Source organism: Marmota flaviventris, chromosome 9 (genome assembly GCF_047511675.1).
Source record: "Marmota flaviventris isolate mMarFla1 chromosome 9, mMarFla1.hap1, whole genome shotgun sequence".
NCBI lineage: Eukaryota > Metazoa > Chordata > Mammalia > Rodentia > Sciuridae > Marmota > Marmota flaviventris.
This window is the reverse complement of record NC_092506.1, coordinates 34,002,107-34,027,652: the sequence shown is the minus strand read 5'-3', so window position 1 is coordinate 34,027,652 and position 25,546 is coordinate 34,002,107. Positions and strand designations below refer to the sequence as shown.

At 36.1% G+C, this 25,546-nt stretch overlaps 1 protein-coding gene across 1 annotated transcript in view; it reads right to left on the bottom strand.

Moving 5' to 3' along the window:
* Dcdc1 (doublecortin domain containing 1) overlaps positions 1 to 25,546 on the bottom strand; it is a 451,021-nt gene that overhangs the window by 37,470 nt on the left and 388,005 nt on the right. The window contains 8 exon segments of the mRNA XM_027936717.2: positions 727 to 912; positions 6,305 to 6,475; positions 8,945 to 9,038; positions 15,214 to 15,414; positions 16,497 to 16,652; positions 20,766 to 20,925; positions 22,536 to 22,671; positions 24,524 to 24,623. Of these exon segments, the coding sequence (XP_027792518.2) occupies positions 727 to 912; positions 6,305 to 6,475; positions 8,945 to 9,038; positions 15,214 to 15,414; positions 16,497 to 16,652; positions 20,766 to 20,925; positions 22,536 to 22,671; positions 24,524 to 24,623 (1,204 nt within the window).

Sequence of the window (25,546 nt, the reverse complement as noted above, 5' to 3'; positions counted from 1 at the left end):
GGCTGGGAATTAGGAGATGAGCGAGATGTGGAGATGGGGCAGGCCAGCCTTGAGAGGACAGGCTGGAGGGTGCCCACCTTTTTGGACTTGCTCCTTTATATTCAGGTGTGCAAGTTCCCTCAGCTTTTTTCACTTCTAAACTTGAAGGGAGGATCTCTTAAATAGTACCATTTCAAATTAAGGTCACACAAAAGTAGCAGAGGATTTTGTTTGTTTGGTTGGTTGGTTTTTGTTTTTGTTTTTTCATCTCCAAGAACTCTAAATAGCATTAGACATGGATGTGTGAATTCAGACACCCAACCTGAATTGTTAACAACAACATGTCAAATTCCCTCTGAAATGCTCCATGCTCATCAAAGAAGTTTACCCTGTGGATACAGGTAAAAAAGCTGTTCCACTAAGTAAAGATTTGCAGTTATTTCCTCAACTAAGTGACACAGAGAACAAGGGAAAGTTTCAGCAAATTAAAGCTGCAGAAGTGCCCAATTAACTTCACAGGGTGGATGGAACTATTAATAGACAATGTATTTTAAATTACAGTGGGGAAAAGGAAATCAATGCAAGCAGGATGTGTTAAGGGAGGATGAATTGGATGAGTGGAGATGCACCTGAGGAGGATGAATTGGATGAGTGGAGATTAACTTGAATGCAAGGCAGATAATAAATACATCAAAGTTTCCAAACTGTTGACACATGTACATTAGCAGAATTCAGATCATTACACACCTTGACCACACTGATGACCTTGAAAGGCCCTTGTGATAGGGGCTTCTGGGTCTTGGAGCCTGAAACACAGAGGAATGGAACCCCTGGAAGCAACTGTTTCAGTCTCTTCTCTGCTCTCATGCATCGTCCACAAGCCAGGCAGAGCATCATTTTCCTCTTTCCACCAGCTGAGAGATAATAGTATCCCTTAAACAGGAAATAAAGGCACTTTTATATAGGTACATCTGAATTATGATAGCATTCCATAGAACTCTTTAGAATATAAATAGAGCACCTTTATCATCACCAAATACTAAATTTGAAATCACAACATTAATGCATTATTTTCCTCCCTAATAATTACATTTTCAAGAAAATAATTTCCAAATTTGTAATGACAATTCAGCACCGATGAACACAACCTGTGCCCAGAATCAAGATTTCATGAAAAATGGTCAGTTCCAAGTTTGAGTCAGAAAATATACAATGTAAGCAAGGGAAAGAAAAAAATTATCCCAGAGTAAACAAATTGTGTCAAAAAGACATGGAAGTCAATATGAGGGAGCCCCTACTGCTCAAAAAGCAATAATTTGGGGCTAACATAAAGAACAATAATGGCAACATTTTGCATGTTTTTGAATATGCAAAATTCAATGAGTTCATAATGATTCTATTAATAGAAGTAAAACAAACGAAAAACCCAAACAAATAAAAACAAACCTACAACCTATTGGACAACATTGGCAATAAGCTTGCACCTATTTATAACTCTGAAAACCGGCCATGAAAGAGTATGGCAGATTATTTCCAAAGACAGCCACAATAAAACCATTCCAAACTTATGTTCATGGTCATTTGATGTATGACTTTACTGTTCCTTCAATAGAGAGGAAGTGTTTCTTTGTCCTTATTTCTTTTCGTTGAAGAAGGGAAAGGGCGTACTACTGGCTTCACCCATTGTAGCACTAGCAAATGCAAGACAAGCAGATGTATAAGTAGTACTTGCACATTAGTGCTTATTCTCTTTGGGTTACAGTAGGAACCCTAAGACTACAATGTGAGCAAACTTGAGCTAGCCTTTTCAAGAAATCCAGAGATTAAAGAATCAATGCCCCTAGCTAAGAGCCTACCATCCACCAGACATGTAAGGGAGGCCATCTGTGATCATCTACTCCTCACAGAGCCACCAAACTACTGAAGGAGCACCAGATGACTACAGCCATACTAGTGACCCTGGACAAGACCAACAGATCTGTTCTTCATAATTTTCCTGAAATCTTTCCTAACTGGAATCACAGAGTTTAAGTTATTTCAATCAAAAGTTAAGTGTTCTTTTGCCTAATTGCTCTGGCTTGAGATTTGAGTACTATTGAGAATAAAAGTGGTAAAAGTGGGTATCCCTGTCTTGTTTCTATTTTTAGAGGAATGCTTTTAGTTTTTCTCTATTTAGAACAATGTTGGCCTTGGGTTTGTCATACAGCTTTTACAATGTTAAGATATGGTCATTTTATTCCTATTTTTTCCTAGTGTTAATCATGAATGGATGCTGTATTTTGTCAAATGCTTTTTCTGTATCCATTGAGATGATCATGTGATTCTTGTCTTTAAGTCTATTGATGTGGTGCATATATTTAGTGATTTCTGTATGTTGAACCAACCGTACATGCCTGGAATGAAACTCACTTGATTATGGTGCACAGTCTTTTCAGTATGTTTTGCCAGCATTTTATTAAGAATTTTTGCATCTATGTTCATCAGGGATATTGGTTTGAAGTTTTCTTTCCTTGTCGTGTCTTTGTCTGGTTTTTTTTGTTTGTATGTGGTGCTGAGGATCGAACCCGGGCCGCGCGCAAGCCAGGCAAGCGCGCTACCACTTGAGCCACATCCCCAGCCTCTTTGTCTGGTTTTGATGTAAGGGTGATATTGACTTCATTGAATGAGTTTGGAAGGGTTCCCTCCTTTTCTATTTCTTGGAATAATTGGAGGAGGATTGGTATTAGTTCTTATTTAAAGGTTTGGTAGAACTTGGCTGAGAATCCATCTAGTACTGAACTTCAATTTGCTGGTAAGTTCTTGATTACTTCTTCAATCTTGTTATTTGAAATTGATCTATTTATATTTTCTATATCCTCCTGGTTCAGTGTGAGTAAGTGTTATGTTTTTAGGAATTTATCAATGTCTTCAGTATTTTCTAACTTAAATAAGTATAGATTTTCAAAACAGCTTCTGATTATCTTCTGTATTGCATTAGTGTTGGTGATGATATTTCCATTTTCATCATGGATTCTAGTATTTGCATTTTTAAGGAGTTAAAATCAGCATACTTCAGTGACACAGCCACATCAATGTTTATTGAAGCTCAATTCACAATAGCTAAGTTATAAAAGCAGCCTAGGTGTCCTTCAATAGATGAATGGATAAAGAACATGTGGTATATATACACAATGGAGTATTACTCAGCCATAAAGAAGAATCACTTTATAACATTTGCCAGCAAATGGATGGATCTGAAGACTATCATGCTAAGTGAAGTAAACAAAAATCAAAGGTAGAATGTTATCTCTGATATTTGGAAGCTAATTCACAATAAAGCAGGTTGTGAGGGGAAGAGTAGACATGCGGTAGATTAGACAATGGGAATGGAAGGAAAGGGCAGGGATAAGTAAAGGAAAGACAGTGGAATGAATCTGGCATGTACATATATGAAGTTTCCCATGTACATATATAAAACAACACAGAAAATCCCACCACCATGTACATCCATAAGAATGGAACTCTACCATTGGTCTACGTGTCTATTTTGGTGCCAATACCATACCATTTTTGTTACTATACTTTGTGGTATAATTTAAGGTCTGGTATTGTGATGCCTTCTGCTTCACTCTTCTTGCTAAGGATTGCTTTGGCTATTCTAGGTCTCTTATTTCTCCAAATGAATTTCATGCTTGTTTTTTCTATTTCTATAAGGAATGATGATGGGATTTTAATAGGAATCACATTGAATTTGTATAGTGCTTTGGGTGGTATGAACATTTTGACAATATTAATTTTGCCTTTCCAAGAACATGGGAGATCTTTCCATCTTCTAAAATCTTCTTCAATGTCTTTCTTTAGTGTTCTGTAGTTTTCATCATAGAGGTCTTTCACCTTTTTGTTAAGTTGACTCTCAAAAATTTTTTTTGGAGGCTATTGTGAATGGGGTAGTTTTCCTAATTTCTCTTTCAGAGGATTTGTCATTAATGTGTAGAAATATATTTGATTTATGGGTATTGATTTTATATCCTGATACTTTGCTGAATTCATTAATTAATTCTAGTTTTCAGGTGAAGTTTTTTTTGGATTCTCCAAGTACAGAATCATGTCATCAGCAAATAATGATAGTTTGAATTCTTCTTTTCCTATTTGTATCCCTTTAATTTCTTTTATCTGTTTAATTGCTCTGGCTAATGTTTCCAGGACTATGTTGAGTAGAAGTGGTGAAAGAGGGCATCCCTGTCTTGTCCAAGTTTTTAGAGGGAATGTTTCCAATTTTTCACCATTTAGAATGATGTTGGCTTTGGGTTTAGAGTAGATAGCTTTTACAATGTTGAGGTATGTTCCTACTATCTCCAGTTTTTCAGTGTTATGAACATGAAAGGGTGCTATATTTTATCAAATTCTTTCTCTGCATCAATTGATATAATCATATAATTCTTTAAGTCTACTGATGTGATGAATTATATTTATTGATTTTCATATATTGAATCAACCTTGTATCCCTGGAATAAACCTCACTTGATTATGGTGCACTATTTTTTTAATATGATTTTGTATGCGATTTGCCAGAATTTTTTTGAGAAGTTATCTCATACTAGACAAAGGTGCCAAAAACATACATTGGAGAAAAGATAGTCTCTTCAACAAAAGGTGCTGAGAGAACTGGAAATCTATACTCAACAAAATGAAAATAAACCCCTATCTCTAACTATGTGCAAAACTCAACTCAAAGTGGATCGAAGACCTAGGAATTAGACCAGAGACCCTGCACCTAATAGAGGAAAAATTAGGCTCAAATATTCATTATGTTGGATTACGCCCTGACTTCCTTAAGAAGACTCCTAAAACACAAGAAATAAAATCAATAATTAATAAATGGGATGGGATAAACTAAAAAGCTTCTTCTCAGTAAAAGAAACAATCAATGAGGTGAAGAGAGAGTCTACATTTTGGGAGCGAATTTTTGTCACACACATGTCAGATACAGCAGTAATCTCCAGGATATATACAGAACTCAAAAACCTTAACACCAAAAAAAAAAAAAAAAAAAAACCCAATTAATAAATGAGCTAAGGAGCTGAACAGACACTTCTCAGAACTTCTCAGAAGAAGATATACATTCAATCAACAAATATATGAAAAAATGTTAAACATCTCAATTAATTACAGAAATGCAAATCAAAACTAAGATTTCATCTCATGCCAGTCAGAATGAGAGTTATCAAGAATACAGACAACAATAAATGTTGATGAGGATATGGAAAAAAAGACATACTCATATATTGCTGGTGGGACTGCAAATTGGTACAACCAATCTGGAAAGAAGTATAGAGATTCCTTAGGAAACTTGAAATGGAACCACCATTTGACCCAGCTATCCCTGTCTTCGGTCTATATCCAAAGGACTTAAAATCAGCATACATCAATGTTTATAGCAGCTCAATTCACAATAGCTAAACTGTGGAAGCAACCTAGATGCCCGTCAATAGATGTATGGATAAAGAAACTGTGGTGTATATACACAATGGAATATTACTCAGCATTAAAAGAGAATAAAATTATGCCATTTGCAAGTAAATGGATGGAGCTGGAGAATATCATGCCAAGCAAAGTAAGCCAATACTAAAAAACCAAAGGCCTGATGTTCTCTCTGATAATGGATGCTGATCCATAATGGGGTGAGGGGGACATGGGAGAAAATGGAAGAACTTTGATTGGGCAAAGGGGAGGGAGGGGTGAGGAAGGGCCATGGGAGCCGGAAAGATGGTAGAATGAGATGGACATCATTACTCTAGGTACATGTCTGACTGCACATATGGTGTGACACTACATTGTGTACAACCAGAGAAATGAAAAGTTGTGCTGAAATTGTATACAACGAATCAAAATACATTCTGCTGTCATATATACCTAATTTAAATGAATAAGTTAATTAATAAAAAAGAATGGGATGCTAAAATGGATAAGATATATTCCATGCTTGTAGAATTATATCAGAATGGATTCTGATATCATGAATAACTAAAAAGAACCATTTTTTTAAAGAAAAGTCAGTGTTCAAGGGGCTGGAGAGGTAGCTCAGAATTAGAGTGCTTGCCTCGCATATATAAGCCCTGGCTTCAATGCAATATCAGAAATTGTCTCTAACCAAGATCAGAACTGGTGATGTAGCTCAGGGGTAGAACACTTGCCTAGCACATGAGGCCCTGGGTTCAATTATCAGTCCTGTGGGAAATTAGTGATCAAATTTTATGAACATAGCTTTTCTAAGGGGAAAAAATCACTTTATTAAATTATCTTATTTTACCATCTTTTTTTTCTTTGGGAAGACAGAACCACTTACTGGTTGATCAATGTTTTCCCCTTTAATGACAGAAGATGTACAAATACCAGCAAAATTTGCCAATGTGATTTCCTTATCCAAAGTAGTACTATAAAAGGCCATAAATGTTTTCAAATTTTCCAAGTACTGCCACTTTTGATGGGCAGTTCCATTGTTGTATGGCTTATATTTCTGGAAAAAAAAAAGAGAGAAACTATTGTGTCAAATAGACAGGTGAGTTTATCAGATAGCTATAGCAGTCATATTTCATTGCATAAATTCCAAAATTACAAATAATTATTCATAAATACATTATGCAGTGATAAATATAGTTGATTTTTGGCAATTATATGCATAGATTTTATACTTATAAATATGCATTCTTTGATTTACAAAAATAGAATCACACAATACATACAATTTGAATTGCATTTGTTTTCAATTAACAATATTCCATGAACCTTTTTTCAACATTTTAAAAAGATATTATCATTTAATTTCAGGAATATTTTATTTTGCTAATCTCCAATAGTTAAAACATGTATATTGTTTCTTAAAATTTCCCTGCAATACACAGAGAACAACACACAGTACTGTAAATAAATCTTTGTATAAATCTATGATAATTTCTTTTTTTGTAGTTGTTGACGGACAGAATGCCTTTATTTTAATTGTTTATTTATTTATTTATTTTATGTGGTGCTGAGAATTGAACCCAGTGCCTCATGCATGCTAGGTAAGCACTCTACCACTGAGCTCCAGCCCAAGCCCCTATGATAATTTCTCTAGGACAAATTTCTGGAAGAGTTGCTGATAAAAGAAGATTCTATTTTTTGCAGTATTAGGGATTGAATGCACATCTCACACATGCTAGGTAAGTACTGTACCACTGACTTGCATCCCAAGTACAAACTCTGATCATTTTTCAAGATTATGATCTATCACATCGAAATTCTTTCTGGAGAGATCATTTTACTTTATATTTCTAATAGTTGTATATGTATATGAAATAACCCACTTTTCTCATATTCTTGTCCCAAAAGGGCAATATCTTCCCTAAATATGAGCTTAATAAATGAAAAAATAGTACCTTATTGATATTTTAGTTTACATTTCATTGATATTAAAGGAGACTTTTTCTAAGTAAAGTTAAATAATAATAGAAACAAGATATTTACTTTAATTATAAAAGTTGGCTCAAGTATAAGTAAAACATGTTTCAATTTAACAGAATTTTAAAAAGTGAATTAATGCTAATAACTAATCATATCATGACACCTCAAGGAATTTTATAATTTGTAACACTTACATTACCAAGTAACAGGTTAACAGTAAAGAAGAAAATAAATGAGTCTTAAGAACTGATTTTATGGGTCAGAAAACAAAGCCTCTCCCAGAGATCTGGAAAACCAAAGGCTATATTTTCAAGGAACAAGAAAAGATCTAGTAGCATTAATCTAACGTGCCTAATTTTTATCACTTTATTTGAACTTGAATATTTTTTCATAAACTGATTGCTTCAATAAATAAAAATGAAATGTTAACAAAGAAAAAAGTTTTGAAAGGTGACTCAAATTATCTTGGGATTAAGTTTTTTTCATATAAAATGAGAACCTCAGGGGAAGACATCCATACCTACAATTTTATGAAACTAAGGAAGGCACTCAATTTGCACCTGCATGAGATTTTATCTTTGATATGTACTAAATAGGCATCTGACATAAAATAATGTAAAGTGATGTATACTGTCTCTAAATTTTTAGTCTTTATTTAACATCAGGACAGAAGATTTAATTAAGTTTTGGTATTTGTCCAGATTGCTGTCCCAGTTTTGGATTCAGGGCCTGCAAAACAAGTTGCTTCACTGCTTTTAAACACATGGAATAAAATGTTATTTGGAGACAATACATTCTGCCCAACAAAAAGATGGAAAATACTGTGGAGATGACAGAAAGCAAATGCAGAGCAGGAATGCTCCTAAACTCTCTCTCCTCCTAGAATGGAAAACACAGATCCATTTACAAATGTTTTTGGTTATAAGTGGGAATGACAGGAAAACGTGCAAAAAGCACTTCCTAGATCTTTGTCCAAAATTCAAATGAAGCCAGACTTCTCTGGAGTCTCCAAAAATTGTTTGGCTGTTGTAAGCATTTGCAAAACTGTATTAAAAGTATAATGCAAATGGATTGCTTGGTAGACTACCACTATGAGCTCAGGTCCCCAAAAGACCTCCCTGTACGGGTTGTCTTTCTCCAGTTACCACGAAAGGGGGCCTTGCATATGTCCTTGATGACTGAATTTGGGTGCGTCTAATAGCCATTCACTTGATTGCATCCACCACTTGACTGCCGTGTTTACTTAACAGTAAATTCTGTGAATTTTGTTGAGACCATTTCTCATGCTTGCCTTTGGATTTGATTTCAGTAACTAGCACAGTTCCTGACATGCGGCAGCTCACAATCACCATCTGTTGGATTAAACTAAATTAAGAGATACATGAACATGCTCAATTTGAAATCTAGGCAGACTATTATAAATATTTTAACAATGACATTCAAGGTAGCATTCTATGACAGCCATTCTTTAGCTCCACAAAAAGGAGACATTTATTTCAATTTAATTAAAGGGCCATGATTACTTGTTAGTCTATACATATCTTACCTGAACAATAACTGGATAGCCACAGGCTTCATTTCTAGCCTTGGTCATAGACACTGCCAGCACAAGGTCAGGGTTACTTGCCAGGTGAAAAGTCCTTAAGAAAATAGGATTAGTCACATTATCAAGCAGTGTGACCAGATTAGGTTCCTTCTGTGCCACTTATCAATGTATTGCCCCTCAGCTCCAAACATGCTCCGGGATAACAGATAATGCTTCATTTCTCCCTTATGGTTAGCATGATATTAAACTTTCTTGGTAAAGAATGCTAGAAGAACACAGCAAGAAGAAGGGGCTCTCCGACGCTCTTTATGTCTGCTGCGTGAGGTCAGCTCATGGAAGTGAAAGCATCCAGCGATGCTGTGCTCCAACCAGGTGCCCCTATCACAGTCTGCCCACACTCTGAGGACCCTGGCCTGCTTGGTGACAACCTGCTCATTGCCCTCCCAACATGGGTGCCACATGCTTCAGAGCCTCTTGTTAACCAGCATCCTTATCCCCTTCGCATGCCAGTGTGCCCAGCAACTAGTCACACTCCCACATATGTTTCAGAGGATTGCTTCCTGTTTGCCTAGCAACCACACACCAACTATAGCCAGGCACACAGTACAATTTCTCTGCCATCCATGGAAGAGTGCTATACTATATGCCTCTTACAATGAAGTCTAAACCCCAACCTTAGAGGGGGTCCCAATCCCAAACTTATTCTTTCTTGTGTATTCTCCCTCAGCCTAGCGTAATGTGTATATTATATAATATAGACATCTATATCTAAAATTTTGTTAAACCAATTAAGGTATTACATTTGTATCTCTATGAGGTTTTATTCACTGTGATCTGTGTTAACAAGGCACCTTGCTGGGTGCTGTGGTGTACATCTGTAATCCCAGTGGCTTGGGAGGCTGAAGCAGGAAGATCACGAGTTCAAAGCCAGCCTCAGCAAAAGCGCGTGCTAAGCAACTCAGTGAGACCCTTTCTCTAAATTAAATACAAAATAGGGCTGGGGATGTGGCTCGGTGGCCGAGTGCCTCTGAGTTCAATCCCCAGTACCAAAAAAAAAAGGGGGTGGGAGTTGGAGAATGTAATGTATACTTTATCTCCTAGAATTTCTATAGTATTACTATATATGTATACATATATGTATATAAACTCTAGGGCTAAAAGAGTAATAGTATATAAAATATTACATATTACAATATGTATTATACATAAGATATACATATATTTGAACTTAATGCCTGGGAAAATATGATTAATATAATGGAATTTTCTACACTTTGCTGCTACATAGTATAATCCAAGGTTCTCCAGAACTTACCAGCTTATCAGAGCAAACAGATTTCAATAGCCAACATAATATTTGTGTATGTGATATATAATAGTTAATGCTTTGTCATAGTTTAATAATCCTTTATATCCTACTTTTCTTATTTAAATCACTGTGTGATTTCTATCTTGAGATTATATCCAAACGGATACACCCACTTCTTTGTCCATTTTTCAATTATTGAGATGCAGTGAGAATAGTTTAGTGGGTTCTGGAACAACACTGTCTAGGTATGAATCATGAGTACCATGAGTACCAACCTCTTGGTAGCTGTATAGCTTTAACAATTATTTGCTTCAGTTTCTTCATCTGTAATATGGGATGATGGTGCATAAGGTGGAAATTAAATGAGTCGATGCAAATAAAAATGCATAGAATACTACAAGGTATTTAACATCTAAATATTAGATATTATTATTAATGGTTGTGGCTCCTTTATATTTTTCCCTTAAGTTCTTTTGTCCAAAGGCACTTTTCCTAAAAGTCCAAAATACATGTTGAATTTTAAAAGTGATCTTAATTGGAGCTAACATAAAATCTGTTTAATGGTAAAGCAAAATGAAAATTATTGAATTAAATTTTTGAATTCACTTCCTCACAACACTTAAAACACAAATAAATGAAACATTCAAGGCTTTTATGTATATAGAAAGCCAATTCTTTATTGCTGCCAATATGGTTACATTAGAGACCAATGGTCATTCCTATTGTGGAAATTATAACTCATGCTGAATATAAAATGTAATGATATGAGAATAAAGGGAATAAGGTACAAAAGGATCCATTAAAAGAGTAATATAGTCTTCCTTTAAAGACTTAAAGAATTCCAAAATCAAATTTAAGTTTCTTAACATAAAACAATACATTTTCATCACAAAGAATTTATAAAGTACTGGAAAATACAGTAAAACCCATAATAGAGCTTTAAAATTCACTCATAGTCCTAAATGACAACCACTATTAATCAAATAGTATATTTGTTCCTCCAATGTTGGTTGATGAGGTATTATTTTAAATCCAAAATGGATATTCAATTTTATAAAAAACCTTTTCAGCATCTGTGAAGACTGAACACTGTTAGAGAGCTAGAATTTTACACTGTTCATCTCTGGGGCCTCAAAAGGTTGCGCAGTTTGCATCTTGCATTTTTATTGGCACTCAGTAGTATTATTCAAATAAATGTGTGATTGTTTATTTCCTTTAATGACCTACTGAGGTGTCAAGACTAATGAGCTCACTCTTGATATTTTTGCTTCCTAGAGTAAATGCCACTGTCTCTCTCATGCTTTGATGCCATGCTCAGCCGTTATAATGTTAGGTTTTCTTTTCCTTTTTGAATAGTACGGTTGACGGGCACTTGTCCACAGCAGAGAAGTACTATTTTGCAGGAAGCTGAGCTTATAGATTTCCACATAAAGCCTCCTGTGTGCTAGACAGCAAGGAGGAAACGCTCTATAGCTCAGCAATATCTAGCATGATTCGAAGGCCTCTTTCATTAACCCATGGTACGAGTGCAGACAGGTCACTTAATCTCTTTGTCCATCAGTTAGTTTATCTTATTTTGTAATCAAGACTCAAAGATCTCTTTCAGCTCCAAATTCCACAGCACTGCATTTTCTCTTATGTAATTTTAAGTCCCACTGAGGGGACTTTTGTCCTTGAGGATTTTCTCATATTTCCCTTTAGAGACTAAATGATTGATTTAGATTTTGTGACAGTTGAAAATGAAGGAAAGATGCCATATTATCTGCAAAACTGACCAGACCATTCTTCTGTGTGGCTGGAAACAAAACGAGTGTGTCTCAGCACTCTCCCTATCACCTTCCAGGGTCTCCTCACTGGTTTCTGGCACTGCCAGGCTAGATTGTGTGTTATGCCCTCAAGGCTTGGTTCTCAGTCATAGTCTCACATAAGAGGTTTTACTGATAATTGCATAAGATAGCAGACTTCCTACATATTTTCTCTTTGAAATAGGTGGCCAAAATAAAAAAAAAAAGTAATTCAAGACCTGAAAGACTGAATGGAAAGTCTAAAGGCACAAAATTCTTGGCACAGTGATAGTCACTGGTACCTTCCATTATGCTGGTACTGTGTTACTTTACCTTCTATTTATACAAATTCCGGATGGGCAGTTTTCTCCCCAGACGCTGACTTATTATTTGGGCAAAATATGGAGGAGAAAAAAATTATTAATTTAAATGTAATTTTCTACATGTTTCTATCTTGTAGTATAAGCAAAGATATTATAATAAGTCCTCACTAGCTTATCAGAAAAAAATGGATTCCCATGCTCAATTACATGAAAGAAAAAAATGCAATATAACAAGGGAAAATGTAGATGAAAGCTCAGAATTAGTGTCACTATGCAGACAGCCTTCTACCACAAGACACATATTACCCTAAATCATTCCCACACTCATCATGCAAAACCTCCTCTGCCCTGTGTGTCTCTTGAAGGTGATTCATGCACTCATGAGCAAATCCTATTCCAATGGCCAACACCCTACAGCTCCATGTCCTCTCTCTAGACCCAAAATTTCTGATGAGGAATCCATCAATATTAATATCTCCCTCCCACCAACTATCTCTCTCTTTTGTGGCTTGACATGGGAAGGCCTAAAGATGAAATGTCATACAATGTTCTGGAAAGTGAAAGCAACTGGAAAGGACTTTTGTCTAACCCATGGTTAGAGTTTTTCCAAAGTAGTGCTGCTTATGGACCAACAATTCAGAGTCTCAGACAAAGTTTTCTTTCTGTTTTTTCTTCCACTGCTTTCTCTACATCACTCAAAAATGAACAGAATTTGGAACTTGAGCTCTCTTCCAATGAACAATTATTTCTGGGCCAAAATTCACTGTGTTTGGCTCTCTCTTATCTTAGAGTCAATTGCTTATTCCCCATGTATGTCCACCTGAATTCACCAGCAATGCTCAAATTCCAATTCAGGATAGGCAGCAATCAACTCTATCTCTACTGTAATACAGAAAGATGAGGTAGTAAGACGTATTGCAAAATAAAGACTTGGGATAGCACCAGGAGGTCAACTCCATAAGGCCAAGAATTTTTATCTCTTTTATTCTTTGCTGAAGCACCAGCCCCTAAGGCACTGCCCTTAATATTCCTTTGCAAATGAAAGAATGAGTGCTGCTCCTGTATAGCAAACCACTCGTGGGAAAAATACTGCTATTCTAGCTCCTCACTGCAAAACCATTTAACCCAGGCATATGGGGCAAAGGAACATAGGCGCAAGATCTGACCACATAGTTGACTTCCCAGTCTTCTCTAAGAAGAAGGCAAGACTACGGAGGGTTCCTTGCTAGGGTTTTAGTTCATTTCAGAAAGTGAACAGGCTCCTTCCCTGCCTGAGCCAGGCTGGAGACTGCCTCCTGCTGAATGAGGTTTGTGCAACTTCTCTAAGTGCTGATTCATAAGCCTTGAACACTGCAGATCTTTCAAGAATCCAGTGAAAGTCACAGCTCTCCCAGAAAGAAAAAGTGTGCACAGACGACCAATACTGTGAGAAATAGAAAGTTTAGTGGTCTGTTTTCAGAATATAGTATTTAGCCTTAATTGGGATGAAGATTCAATGGTAACCATTTTAATTATAGCTCTTCCCTTTGCCTGCCCCAAATTTAAAATTAGTTAATCACACAGATTGTAATCCCAGGTTTCTCCCATCAGGGATAAAAGCAGGTGGACTGCCCACCCAAGTGCACTTACTAGCCAGGGCACACCCTTCTGGCAGAAGTAAAGTTTGCTTTGCTCATCCACTTCCAAGCATGTGTTTGATTTTGGGCGGCAGCTTGGTATTTCTAACAATATACTTTGTACAGTATTTCAAGTGATTTGAAGAGACCCCTGAAGCCCCACAATTTAACACTAATGGTAAAATTTGAAACAAAACTACCTACAAAACAGGGAGTTAATTTCTTTCTTATTAAAGAAATGTTCAAATGTGCACAAAAACAAAGAGAAATGTTTAATGGCCTCATGCACCCAGAAACTAACAACACCCTGCTATGCTGGTTTCATCATTCATCTCGACTTTCAAATTTAAATTTTGACTAGAATATTTAAAATAAATCTGCAATAACTTGCAATTTTATCTCTAAATACTATAATAGCTAACCAACTGACCAAGACTTTGCCTTACTTTTTTTTAGCATAAGCATTAAACCATTATTATATCAAAAAAAATTATTAACAATTTCTTTTTTTCTTTTTTTGTTGTAGTTGGACACAATACCTTTATTTATTTATTTTTATGTGGTGCTGAGGATCGAACCCAGTGCCTCATACGGGTGAGGTGAGCACTCTACCACTGAGCCCCAGCCCCAGCCCAACACTTACTGAATATCATCAGATAGCCAAACTGATTTAGGTTTTTCCTAATTGCCTCAGAAATATGTTTTTGTCAGTTTTTTGAATCTGGATCCAAGGCCAGACATTTAATTAGACTGATGTATTTTCTAAGGTAAGAATTAATTTTTACTGTGTGATTAGAAGCCACATCAGTTGGTTATTTTATGAAGGAAAATATAGATAAAGTAAGGAAGACATATGTCTGAGCAAAGACAGGGATTGAGTTAAAGTATCAAAAAATTTTAAAATTTGGACCTTTCTAGAATTCTCATTTTATTGCTTTATATCTTAAAGATACTTTAGATAAGAGTCTCATCTTGAGTCCAATGGCCAGGTAAAACTATGTACCCAGTAGATCAGATTGAGCATTTCTTATCAGAATCTAATGGCAGATAAATTATATGTAGCTTACCTAGCAATTGTTTTTCTCTCTCTTCTTTAGCTAGGATAAGAAAATATCAAATTAAATAGAAAATCCAAAGCCCTCAATAATATCCTTGCTTGCTCTGTGGGGACCATGCCTGACCTCTTAGGCTCCCATTCACCTTTTGATATATCAACCCTTGAATATAATGTGTTTACCTGCTGTCCTCTTTGTGTATCCAGCGTTGATGATTATCATCAGATTTCTTCTCCACCAAAACCACTTCGGTACCTGAATGGAGGTCGGAGCTTTGTAACCCCAAAACAAGCTGAGGAGCAGCATGGCTTATAATTTGCCCATCTCTGTATTCAAACTGCTGACGGGAAACCTTCTGCAATTTGGCCTGCTTTGGAGAATGGCTGAGATAAAGAAAACTCCCATCAGTGTAGGAAAATGTCCCAAGCATTTGATGCACCAGAGATGGTAAGTTGCACTGGTGAGAACCCCACTATGAGTCGTGTTAACTGTACCATGGTTCACATCCCACAGAACAAAAGCAACGTTAGCACTGCACTTCTAAGCAGACGCAAAAAAACAGAATTCTGAGTTTATTTTGTAACAGAAATAAATATTTGTCCAAGGAAACACATAAGAAATTCATCAACAAAGAGAAAAAAGTTCAGTTGAAGAAGCAATTTAGTTAAAGAGGAAAAACTGAAAATCAGATAAGAGGTAGGAGAAGAAGGAGCATGTAGAATGAAAACAGTGAAACAAAGGAGTTCTGTTCAAATTATGATCATTTCCATTCACTATCTATAGTCTCCATGCCTTTCAGTTTTCCCTGACAATTCACAGGATATCATAATGGAAAATAATGATATATTAATAAATCAGTCTAAAGGGGTCTCTTAAGGATCTCAAAGCATTAAGCAGACTTGTTAAACATGTTAAATATCAAAATGCTGGCAATTAAATTAATCTAAAGAAATCTATGAAGCCCCTACTATGTGCATGATTAAGTACTGTTAAAAGTGCCCAAGCTGTTGCATATTCCAGTAACTGCTTATAATGTTAAAAATGTCTAAGGATTATGGAATAATAAAAAGTACTATTGTTTTCTGTAATTTCATTGAGTGGTAACCAGAAAAAAAATTTAAAAAGAAGAAACTGCATTTTACTACACACTTATTCACAAACTCACCCACTCACTCATTCAACAAATATATAGGCCCTATGTTGGAGGCAAAGTTGGATGTTTAGTAGAAAAGACACCATGATGACCAAGAAATGTACTACACTGCACAAAATGAATTTAAGGGGAAAGAAACTTCCCACAAACATTCATATGAGTAGTCTCATAAAAAATGTAAGACAAAAATGTGCATGTTGGTAGAAAGAGAGGCTAACAGCAGTGAAAACACTCAGGAATGTGCTTGCCTCAAAGTGAGAGAACCCAAGACTGGGAAGAATCCTCTAACAAGAATCCTTTGCAATTTTTTACCTGTGTTTCTTTTGTGGTTCCACATTTTCAAAGAGTTCTTTCATTTTCTTTGGAAGACTGACATCCTCATCAAAGTCCTGCGACGTATTCTGCCAGGCATACCTGAGAAGCGTGTGACAAGCTTCCATTCGGAGGTGGGCTCTTGCATGTGAATCTCTATCAAGGTTCAAAAGTAAAAACAAGTCTAAGAATTCTGATTTGTGATCAGAGAATTTTCTCTGAGGAGTAATTAATCATAGCCTGATCCACTATAGTTGATCAACCATAGGATATTGGGGGAATCTATAAATTACATTTCCATCCTACTGCTAGAAATTTGCATCTTACTAATTTATAATTTAAATCTTTTAATATAAGGCAATAAATAAAATCCTTCATTCACATAATAAACAACATTCATCTTTCTTATATTTATGAAGAAAACGTGGGACCATGTGTATATTTCAAAATGTAGGAAGATAAGACTACTCAGCAGTTTGAGAAATTCATAATGGGACATCTCCTGCCTGCCCTGTAAGTGGGTCATAATTCTGTCTGGAACAGTGGAGTCTAGATTTCTGGGTTCTATGAAGTTTATTCAATAGACTGTGTTAAGAAATTTTAATTAAATTTTTCTCCCCAAAGAAAAAAATATAGAAAGACTCAAATTGCATCTGTACAATAGAGAGACTAATACACTGAAACATTAGAATAAATAGTCAGACTTTGAATAATTGAGCCAAACTTCCAACTTAAGACAACAATATGAATAGGAGCAGTAGCCACTGTACAGATCCATATATATTAAGTTCCAGGCCGCTGTTGAGAGCACATTTGCTCTGAGTAGGATCATAGCAATAAGAGGGATACTCAGCTGAAAGCAGGGAAAACACACAGGCAAAGCAGCAAACATATTTCATCCCTCTAAATATGCACATGTGTAAATAAAGTTCTCTGGGGAAGACTGTGATCACCAAGGTGCTGGTGATAATTTGATGTAACTACAAGCATTATCAAGTTACCAAAATCTTCAGGGACAATTCCTGTGCTAGCAGAGCTGACTGTACACTTTTCGAATGTAACAGCAACACTGCATGTAAATATGAAACTGGAGGGTAATAATGACTGCCCGCCTCATTCAGAACTGCAGTGCAAGCTTCCCAAAGCAAAATCTTCCTAACAGTTGAACAACAACAGTGCCATCTTGCGTTAGAAAGGAAAAACACAGCTTTCCCATCAACTCCATTTCTTGGAGCAAGGGAAAAAAGTCATTCTTAGTTTTAACAAAGTTAGCAAGGTGCAGACAAGATTCTTCCTCTACATCCAGATATTGAATTTTCTTATTTGGAATTTATATACAAGATCTTGAGCTTCTGAAAGTGAAGTATAGTCAAATCAATTTAGGAACAGTCATTTTTATATTCACCTTTTTAAAATTAATTAATTCATTTGTTCATTCATTCATAAAGCTAGCCATTTATTCTTCATTCCTTTAACCAATATTTGTTAAATGTTTATAATATTCAAGCACATAATTCTAAGAGTTGGAGATATAGTGATGAACACAATAGCCAAGTTCTCGAGTTCATGGTGCTTGTATTCAAGTGGAAAAAAGAGAGACAATAGATAAATGCTTAAGTAAACAAAGTAAGTGCCACAAGTGGATAAAATGAAATATTGCAAAGGAAATTCCCTGTTGTTTTAAGTTGAGACCTATACAATGGAAAGTCTCCAGCTACCTACTAATCTAGAGAGAGCACTGTAAGCAGAGAAAAGAACAAATGGAAAGGTTTTGAATCAAGAATGAGTCTGTCCATTTGTGTAATGAAAGACAAAAGGTGTTACAGACAGGAAGTAAGTGATTGGAAAGGTAGTACCAGATGAGGAGGGCAAGGCCTATTTCTGTAATTTGGTGAAGAATTGAGACTATTCCCCCAAGTTCTGTTCCAAAAGGTTTTTTTCCCCACCCCACAAAGCATCAATGCAGAGGTTAGTGTTCCCAGAGTTTCTTTTCCATTGCACTTCTTGTTATTTTTACCAGACATTGTACACAAACCAACAATAAAAAGGTTCCTTGTAGAATCATGTTCTCTCCTCTCACCTAAGAGATAGACCTCCTTAAATCATCCCAATTTTCAAATATGCAAAAAATCTCCAAACAAACATATTTAAGGAATTCTGGGGGAAATCTCACAATGACTTACTAAAGTAAGTTAAAAGAACTAGTGAAAGTTAGCCTGGAAGAAAGATAATCCAGTGAACTGATGAATAAGAACATAAAGGCTGTCAAACAGAAGATGAAAGAGCATAGACCATGAAAGAGATGAAGCCATGGGATGGAGGTGACCTAAATAGTTGATTATTTAAACATTAGAATAGTGAGTTTCCTGCTACTGCGTGTGTTCAAGAAGAGGCTGTAGCAAAACAGTCTGCTTGGAATGATCAGGAGAGGTCAGCATTGTGTTCTGAATGGACTCAATCACTTTTCACCGCAAAGACTTCATGTATATGAAATCTTGATTCTGAACATTGAAAATCTTTCAGTCAAAGATGTTTCTTTGTTTTTTCTTTATTTTTTTCTAGTGCAGATTAATAACTCAGAGGCTAGATAAAACGTTCTTTTTTTTCTTTTGTACTTGCCACAGGGAACTTAAATTGTTATATGTTATCCGCACAAAGCTAGCACCCCAGTGGTTCACTGTGCTCTCTAGAATCTAAATGGCATTGCCCTGTAGGGCCAGTCTAGAAGGAACTAAGCAACCTGCCTCCCAGGTTGAACAGTTCTGACAATGGTAGCCACAAAAATGGTTCCAGTCACCCTCTCAGCTGAGAGGAGTTTTTTTTAGGAGTACTGAGGATTTAGGGCACTGAGAAGGATGAATGCCAAGACACACTGGTATGTCAGCCATGATCCCAGTCTTCCCCATTGGATATAATTTTTATATACCAGTTTGCATTGTTAAGGGCCTTTGCAATGGTTAATAACAGGTCTTCCACCTCATTTTCTATTCAGAGGATGCATTCTTTAGAAGAAAAATGAAAGGGAATGTTAGGGAAGTCTGTGGTCAATTCCCTAACTATTGTGGATGATGCTCTATAGGACAAATTATTCTTTGAAAAATGCCTTCTGGTGCTTTTGTTAATGTCATGATAGGAACAAATGAATCACTCATCAAAATCAGGAAATGTTGTTCCTAAAATGGAAGTAATACTCTTACAATTCATAGGAATAGTCTTTTAAAAACAGTTTGTAACAGTGATAATTAATTTTCACAATTACTGCAATGGTAATTGATGAAGTATTTTTGGTTTTATAATTTGGACTCAGACATTCCTTTGTTCATTTGTTAAATGATGATTAAAGTCTATTACTATGCTCTTCACAGAGCACATGTGACAGAATCCTTTCCTTCAATGAATTCCCTAGTTGGTGAGGGAGGGTGACCAACAGGGTAGGAACTGATAAGCCCATTGCTACAGATAATCATTGCTGTGATTGATCTCATTGATTAAGGGTCATTCTACAGATGAATATGAGGCAAGTAAATGCACTTTGGGTGAAAAGAAATTAACACATGGCTCAGAGACCTGCAACAGAACATAAATGGAATGTGCCACATTCGGGCGACACCTTTTTGCTATGCAGCTAGAGCTTGGCGTTCATGTGGCAGGAAGAAAAGCGAAGGAAGTATGCATGGGTCACAAAAGATGGTCAATAACAGGCATGGGCGAGGGTAGGAAGAGCTTAGGATTCCAGATCAATTTTTTTTTGTCTATCTGCAATAGGTAGCCATTGAAAAACTATGAAAAATATTATGTATTAGAAAGATAATTGACCACAGATTGCATGTAAGGGTGAGTTGGAAGGAGACATTATGGAGATAGAGGTCAATCAGAAAGATGTTTCAATGAGTCCAATGATAAATGTATATTAACATGAGTCTAACTTGAACATATGTTAGGGAAGAAACTTAATTGTTCCTAAAGTCAAAGTTGATGGATATAAAACAAGAATTCCTTAAATAAATGTTCATAATGCTAAAATTCTAGTCCTTAAAATATAGTAACATTGTAACAATATTACTGAAAGTAGATCATTCTGATGGTTGAACAATGAAATTCTCACTCCATGCTTTTGTCAGAAAACGAATTAAATACAAGCTTTTCACCAGATCTCACTTTCACTAACTTGGCATGGGTTCCCTGCATGGGCTCTGTGCTTTTATCAGGCTAATGAACTGAGTTCAAAACAGCAGCCTGGTAGTTTTTCTGGCTACACTGATTACTTACAAGATTTCTTTGGAAGCATCAGCTCTTGTTGAAGCGTCAGTTGGCATTTGCTTTTCTTCTGTTTCTTCAACTTGCTTCTCTTCTCCAAAAATTGCTATGGGTTTTTGCACAGCAAGCTTGCCTCCAGCCACAATGTCGCTTTGGACTTCTAAAACAAGAGCTGAGCAGAAATGCACAAATTTCAAGGACACATTAGTTATGATCACAGAGCACCAGGAATTTGAAAACACATACTAACATGCAAATACAAAAAAATTCCAGCCATTTGTTCTAATCATAGGTTGCTTTTAAACTATGAATTTGAATTTCATTTAATTCAATGTTAGTAGATTTTTCCCTCTCAAGATATTATTATTCAAAAGTACCTAAAATAGGTCTTTCAAAAATGTGTTAATTATTCTATATTCTAATTCTGAAAATGGGCTACAGTATTTAGATACATGTCTCTAGATCATTCTCTGTGTTTCAAACTCATCAGTGAAAATCCCAATGCCTTGAAAGACACATGCAAAGCTTTACTTCATAATTTTTGATACATGTGATAGGGCTAATGTCTTCAATTATATTATTTTCTTATCCCTTTTTTCTTTCTGTATATAAAGTAAGGATTGCAGGGGAATTAGAGATGCTACAATGGGGAAGCAAAAGTCCAAAGATAGTTTTGGACATTCAAACAGCATACTGCTACAAGACAATAGCCATGTAAGTCAGGATGATACAACCATGATTTGTGATTTTTCCAAAAGTCTTTTGCTCCTATTTAGCATGTAAAGGATTTAACCTGGAGAGAAAAAAAAACACCATTTATGGGCCTGAGAGAATTAGAGGCAAAAGACAGAAAAACCATAAAATCACAGGGAATCCTGCCTCTCCCTATAGGCTTCACTTTGAGTACCTTAGTTGTCTGTGGAAACATTGAGGACACTGCCCATTGTTCAGTACACTGTGACAGGGTCACCTCTTGAGCTATTCTTATCACTCCAATCTGAGGCACAGTCACATGAACCTGGATCTAGTTTCTGGGAGGTGTACCTAAGACATAGTATTTGCTTAGAGTCTTCCTGGGGAGCTTTCCAGAAGGAGTCACCAAACAGGAATGAGCTGTCTCTGTAACAGTTTGTAGACATGACTACTGAGTCACTGCAAGGCTTCAGAGGGCCAGAATGAACAAAGGGGAGCCTACATCAGGAAGGAGGTACCACCCACCCAAAGCATCTCTGGGCAAAAACAATGGAACCCAAGTTGCCCCAGCCATAGACTTTAGCAGGGAGCAAGACAATCTACATGCCAAGTTCTTTCCTGTCATCCTGGAGAGGAACTAAAGTGAGGATATGGAGACTGAGAAACCGGAAAGCCCTTCCTAAAGAGACTAATTAAATCAATTGATGGATCAACATTTACACCAGAGTGGACATTTAATTTTTTCTTGATGGAAATGTATGAGGCTCAGATCTGTTAAAGACATATAAAGAGATTATGTGCTTTTTGAGATACAAATTGTAGTATGAAAAAATATGCAACCCTGTTAAATATAAAAATTAGTCTAAAGAGCTAAATAGTAAGATGAACAGGTGAAATATAATCTGTGCAAATTTTTTATTTTAATATAAAACAATATCAAACATTTTATTTTGGCAGAATATAAAAAGATAAAATAATTTCATAGTTTAGGGGTGTACTTGCCTAGGATGTACAAAGCCATGGATTTGATCCTCAGCTCCAACAAAAGAAAATAACAATAAGAGAAAGAAGAGGAATTCCAATGCTTACTTTCTTCCTTACGTGTGTTGCAGAAGGTTTGAATTTTGGAAATGTCAGATGCTAGGTTCCTGAGGAAGATTTGCTTCTTTTGCTGAGCAATAGACAGGTCAGGATCGATCCAATGTTCTCCACATGAAACATATACCTGTCAAAGAAAAGAATCGCTGATTCTGTACATAATGGTTCATAGTACCAGTATTTGTAATAGCCCAAACTGGAAACAATCACAGAAATCAAAATACCATATAATAGTTGAATGGTCAAAAAATGGTGGTGTCATGGAATACTATTTAGTATTTAAAAAGTATAAACTGTCAACAAAAACAATTTTGATAAATTTCGAGAATTTTATATGGGGTGAGAAAAGTATTTCACACTATCTCTGCAACTTCTGTGGGTCTACAATAATTTAAATATTAAAATGTTTTACATACAATTTCTTAAGAACAGAGGAAAAGTGAAAAGTGAAAGGTGGGCACCATTAAGGGTTGGCATACTGGGGCTACAGCATAAATCTGGCCTGCTGCTTGTTGTTGTAAATAGAGTTTTATTGGAATCCTGCTATGCTCATTCATTATAGGTTGTCCATGGCTGCTTTCATGCTACAACTACAGAAGTGATATTTCCGTAGAGACCACATGGCCCACAAAGTTTAAGATTTTTACTTTCTGGCCCTTGGCAGAAAATTTCTTACAATTTCTGGTATAAGTGAATTTATAATATTAACACCAAAATGTTAATATGGATATTTCTGGATAGAGAGATTATGGATGAGACTTTTTCCTCTTTATTTTTATTGTATATATTTCTTAAATGTCCTTAAATGAATATATATATCTTTAAAAATGAAAAAAGATTATGATATATTGAAAAGACTCAGTATGAAGTAAGGGAAACCCAGTGCTGTCTTTTCTGATTATTACACACTCATCAGTACAAAGACTCTTTGTGTGAGGACCTAAGGAAACTTTCTTTAAAAATTACTCTTCTTGAACATCACGTTTCTTGATAATATTATGAATACACTAAATCATACAACCACTCATGTTTCAATCTTTATGTTGATTGAGAGTGGCAGGTTAATGTACAATCATCCTGGCTCCATTTTATCTTCCTTACACCCATACCCTGGTAACCTCATCTACACTTACCTTTAGACTAAATTTATCTTTTGTTACAGTATGTTTTAATACAAGTTGCCTAAATTCTGTCTCAAAAAAAAAAAAAAACACAGTAAATAATCATGGCAGCATACACACACAAACATTAAAAACAAACTCTTTGAAGTGATGGCATTAGCATTTAAATTAAGATCTACTAAATTCCAAGAACACCCTATATGCTTCCTATGATATCAGTCATTGGTGCCTGGGTTTAAGAGTCTCTCAAGGTTGCTTATCTTCAGAGTCTGAGGCAAGTTCTGACAATATTATGCAATCTTTGTTCTCAGTGTAAAGAATTTCAGGCATTAGTTAGGGCAGATTTTTGTTTTTGTTTTATTCTGAGCTGATTCCTTGAATTCAAAAATGGGAGAAAAGACTAGGTTGCTAAAGTCCTTCAGATTCTCAACTTTCTCTAACCTCCCAAATAGAGTGTATTAAAAACTGGATATAATATTTTCCTGAAAAATTGACATTATTTTTAAGAAATCATTAAACAACTATATTGCATATGCCTCAAAAAGAGTAAAGGATCTATTTCCTTAAAAGTCAGAGAGATAAATCACAATTGGTCAATAATATGGCCTTCTCTGGTTTCTTCAGTTTTTAGTGGGGATAACAGAAGCCTCCATCTCAAAGGGTAGTAATGAACACAAAATGAACACACAGGAAGTTCTCAAAGATGCTAGTTATTAGTATAACTTTATGATGGTTGCTGAGTTAGGATAATCCTGAGAGAAAATAACAATGCTAAGCATCTGAAGTCTTCCAATGAAGGATACTTTTCCTTTGGTGGCATTCATATAGTAACACTTTGTTTCAAATCCACTTGTTTACCAGTTCATCTCTTTGCAGGTCCTTTAGGGAAAAGATTTCCATGCCCTTTTCATTGAATAATCTCCGAGCTGCAGAAGGTAATTTTAAAATTTCAGTGCACCTGTAATAAAAAATATAAAAACTGACCTTGAACACAGAATGCTTCCAGCAATAGAGAGAGAAAATAAAAGAAATCAAGGTCTGGGTTGTGTTGACAACTCTGTCTGCAGGGCTGAGCTAGTTTAGAGCTATCCAAGTTGTGATGCTTGGGGAAAAGTCTTTAACCTTTCTCAGCCTAAATTTCTTATCTTCAGGATTGTTGTGAGGATTAAAAGTTGATTTGAAAAGTGCTCAGCACAGTGGCAGGCATGACCAACAAATAGGTAGACATATCCTTACTGACTTCATTTCTCAGTGGGCCCTACATCTTTTCATCTACGCCTCTGGTTCATGCTATTCCTTCTCTCTAAAACACCTTCCTTGACTTTTACTGTTGAAACTTTGATCTTTCTCCAAGATTGCAAAAGGCACCATCAGTCACCAAGCAATCCCTTAGCTTTCTTCACTAGAAATGATCTCTTCTGCCGCAGTCTGGCTGGGCACAAATCAGGAGCCACTGAAGCAGGAACAAACTTTATTTCTGAACTCCACCAGCACACTCCACACACGCTCCCAGGAAAAATGCCGAAGGCCACGCCACGCGGCTCCTCCCCGGACACACTACTCCAACGGGAAATCCCTCCTCCAGAAATCCCTCCTACCGCACTTCCCCAACCAATGGGAACTCTCTGGGAGTCCTGCCGAGCTCCAAAGTAGCAGGCCAAGGCAGACAGCAGGGGTCTAATATCCCATTGAATGCACATCTTAACATAATCATTATCATCTCAATAGCTTGCTGGCGTCACCTTTCAACCAAAAATGCCATGCGTCATTCCTACTTGGCTATGGCTCTCAGCACTCTTTGAAATAGAAATTTTTGACTTGGCTAAACACTAAATATTGATTTCTTTCCCTCTCAAACAAGAGCTGGGTATGCCCTGTGGG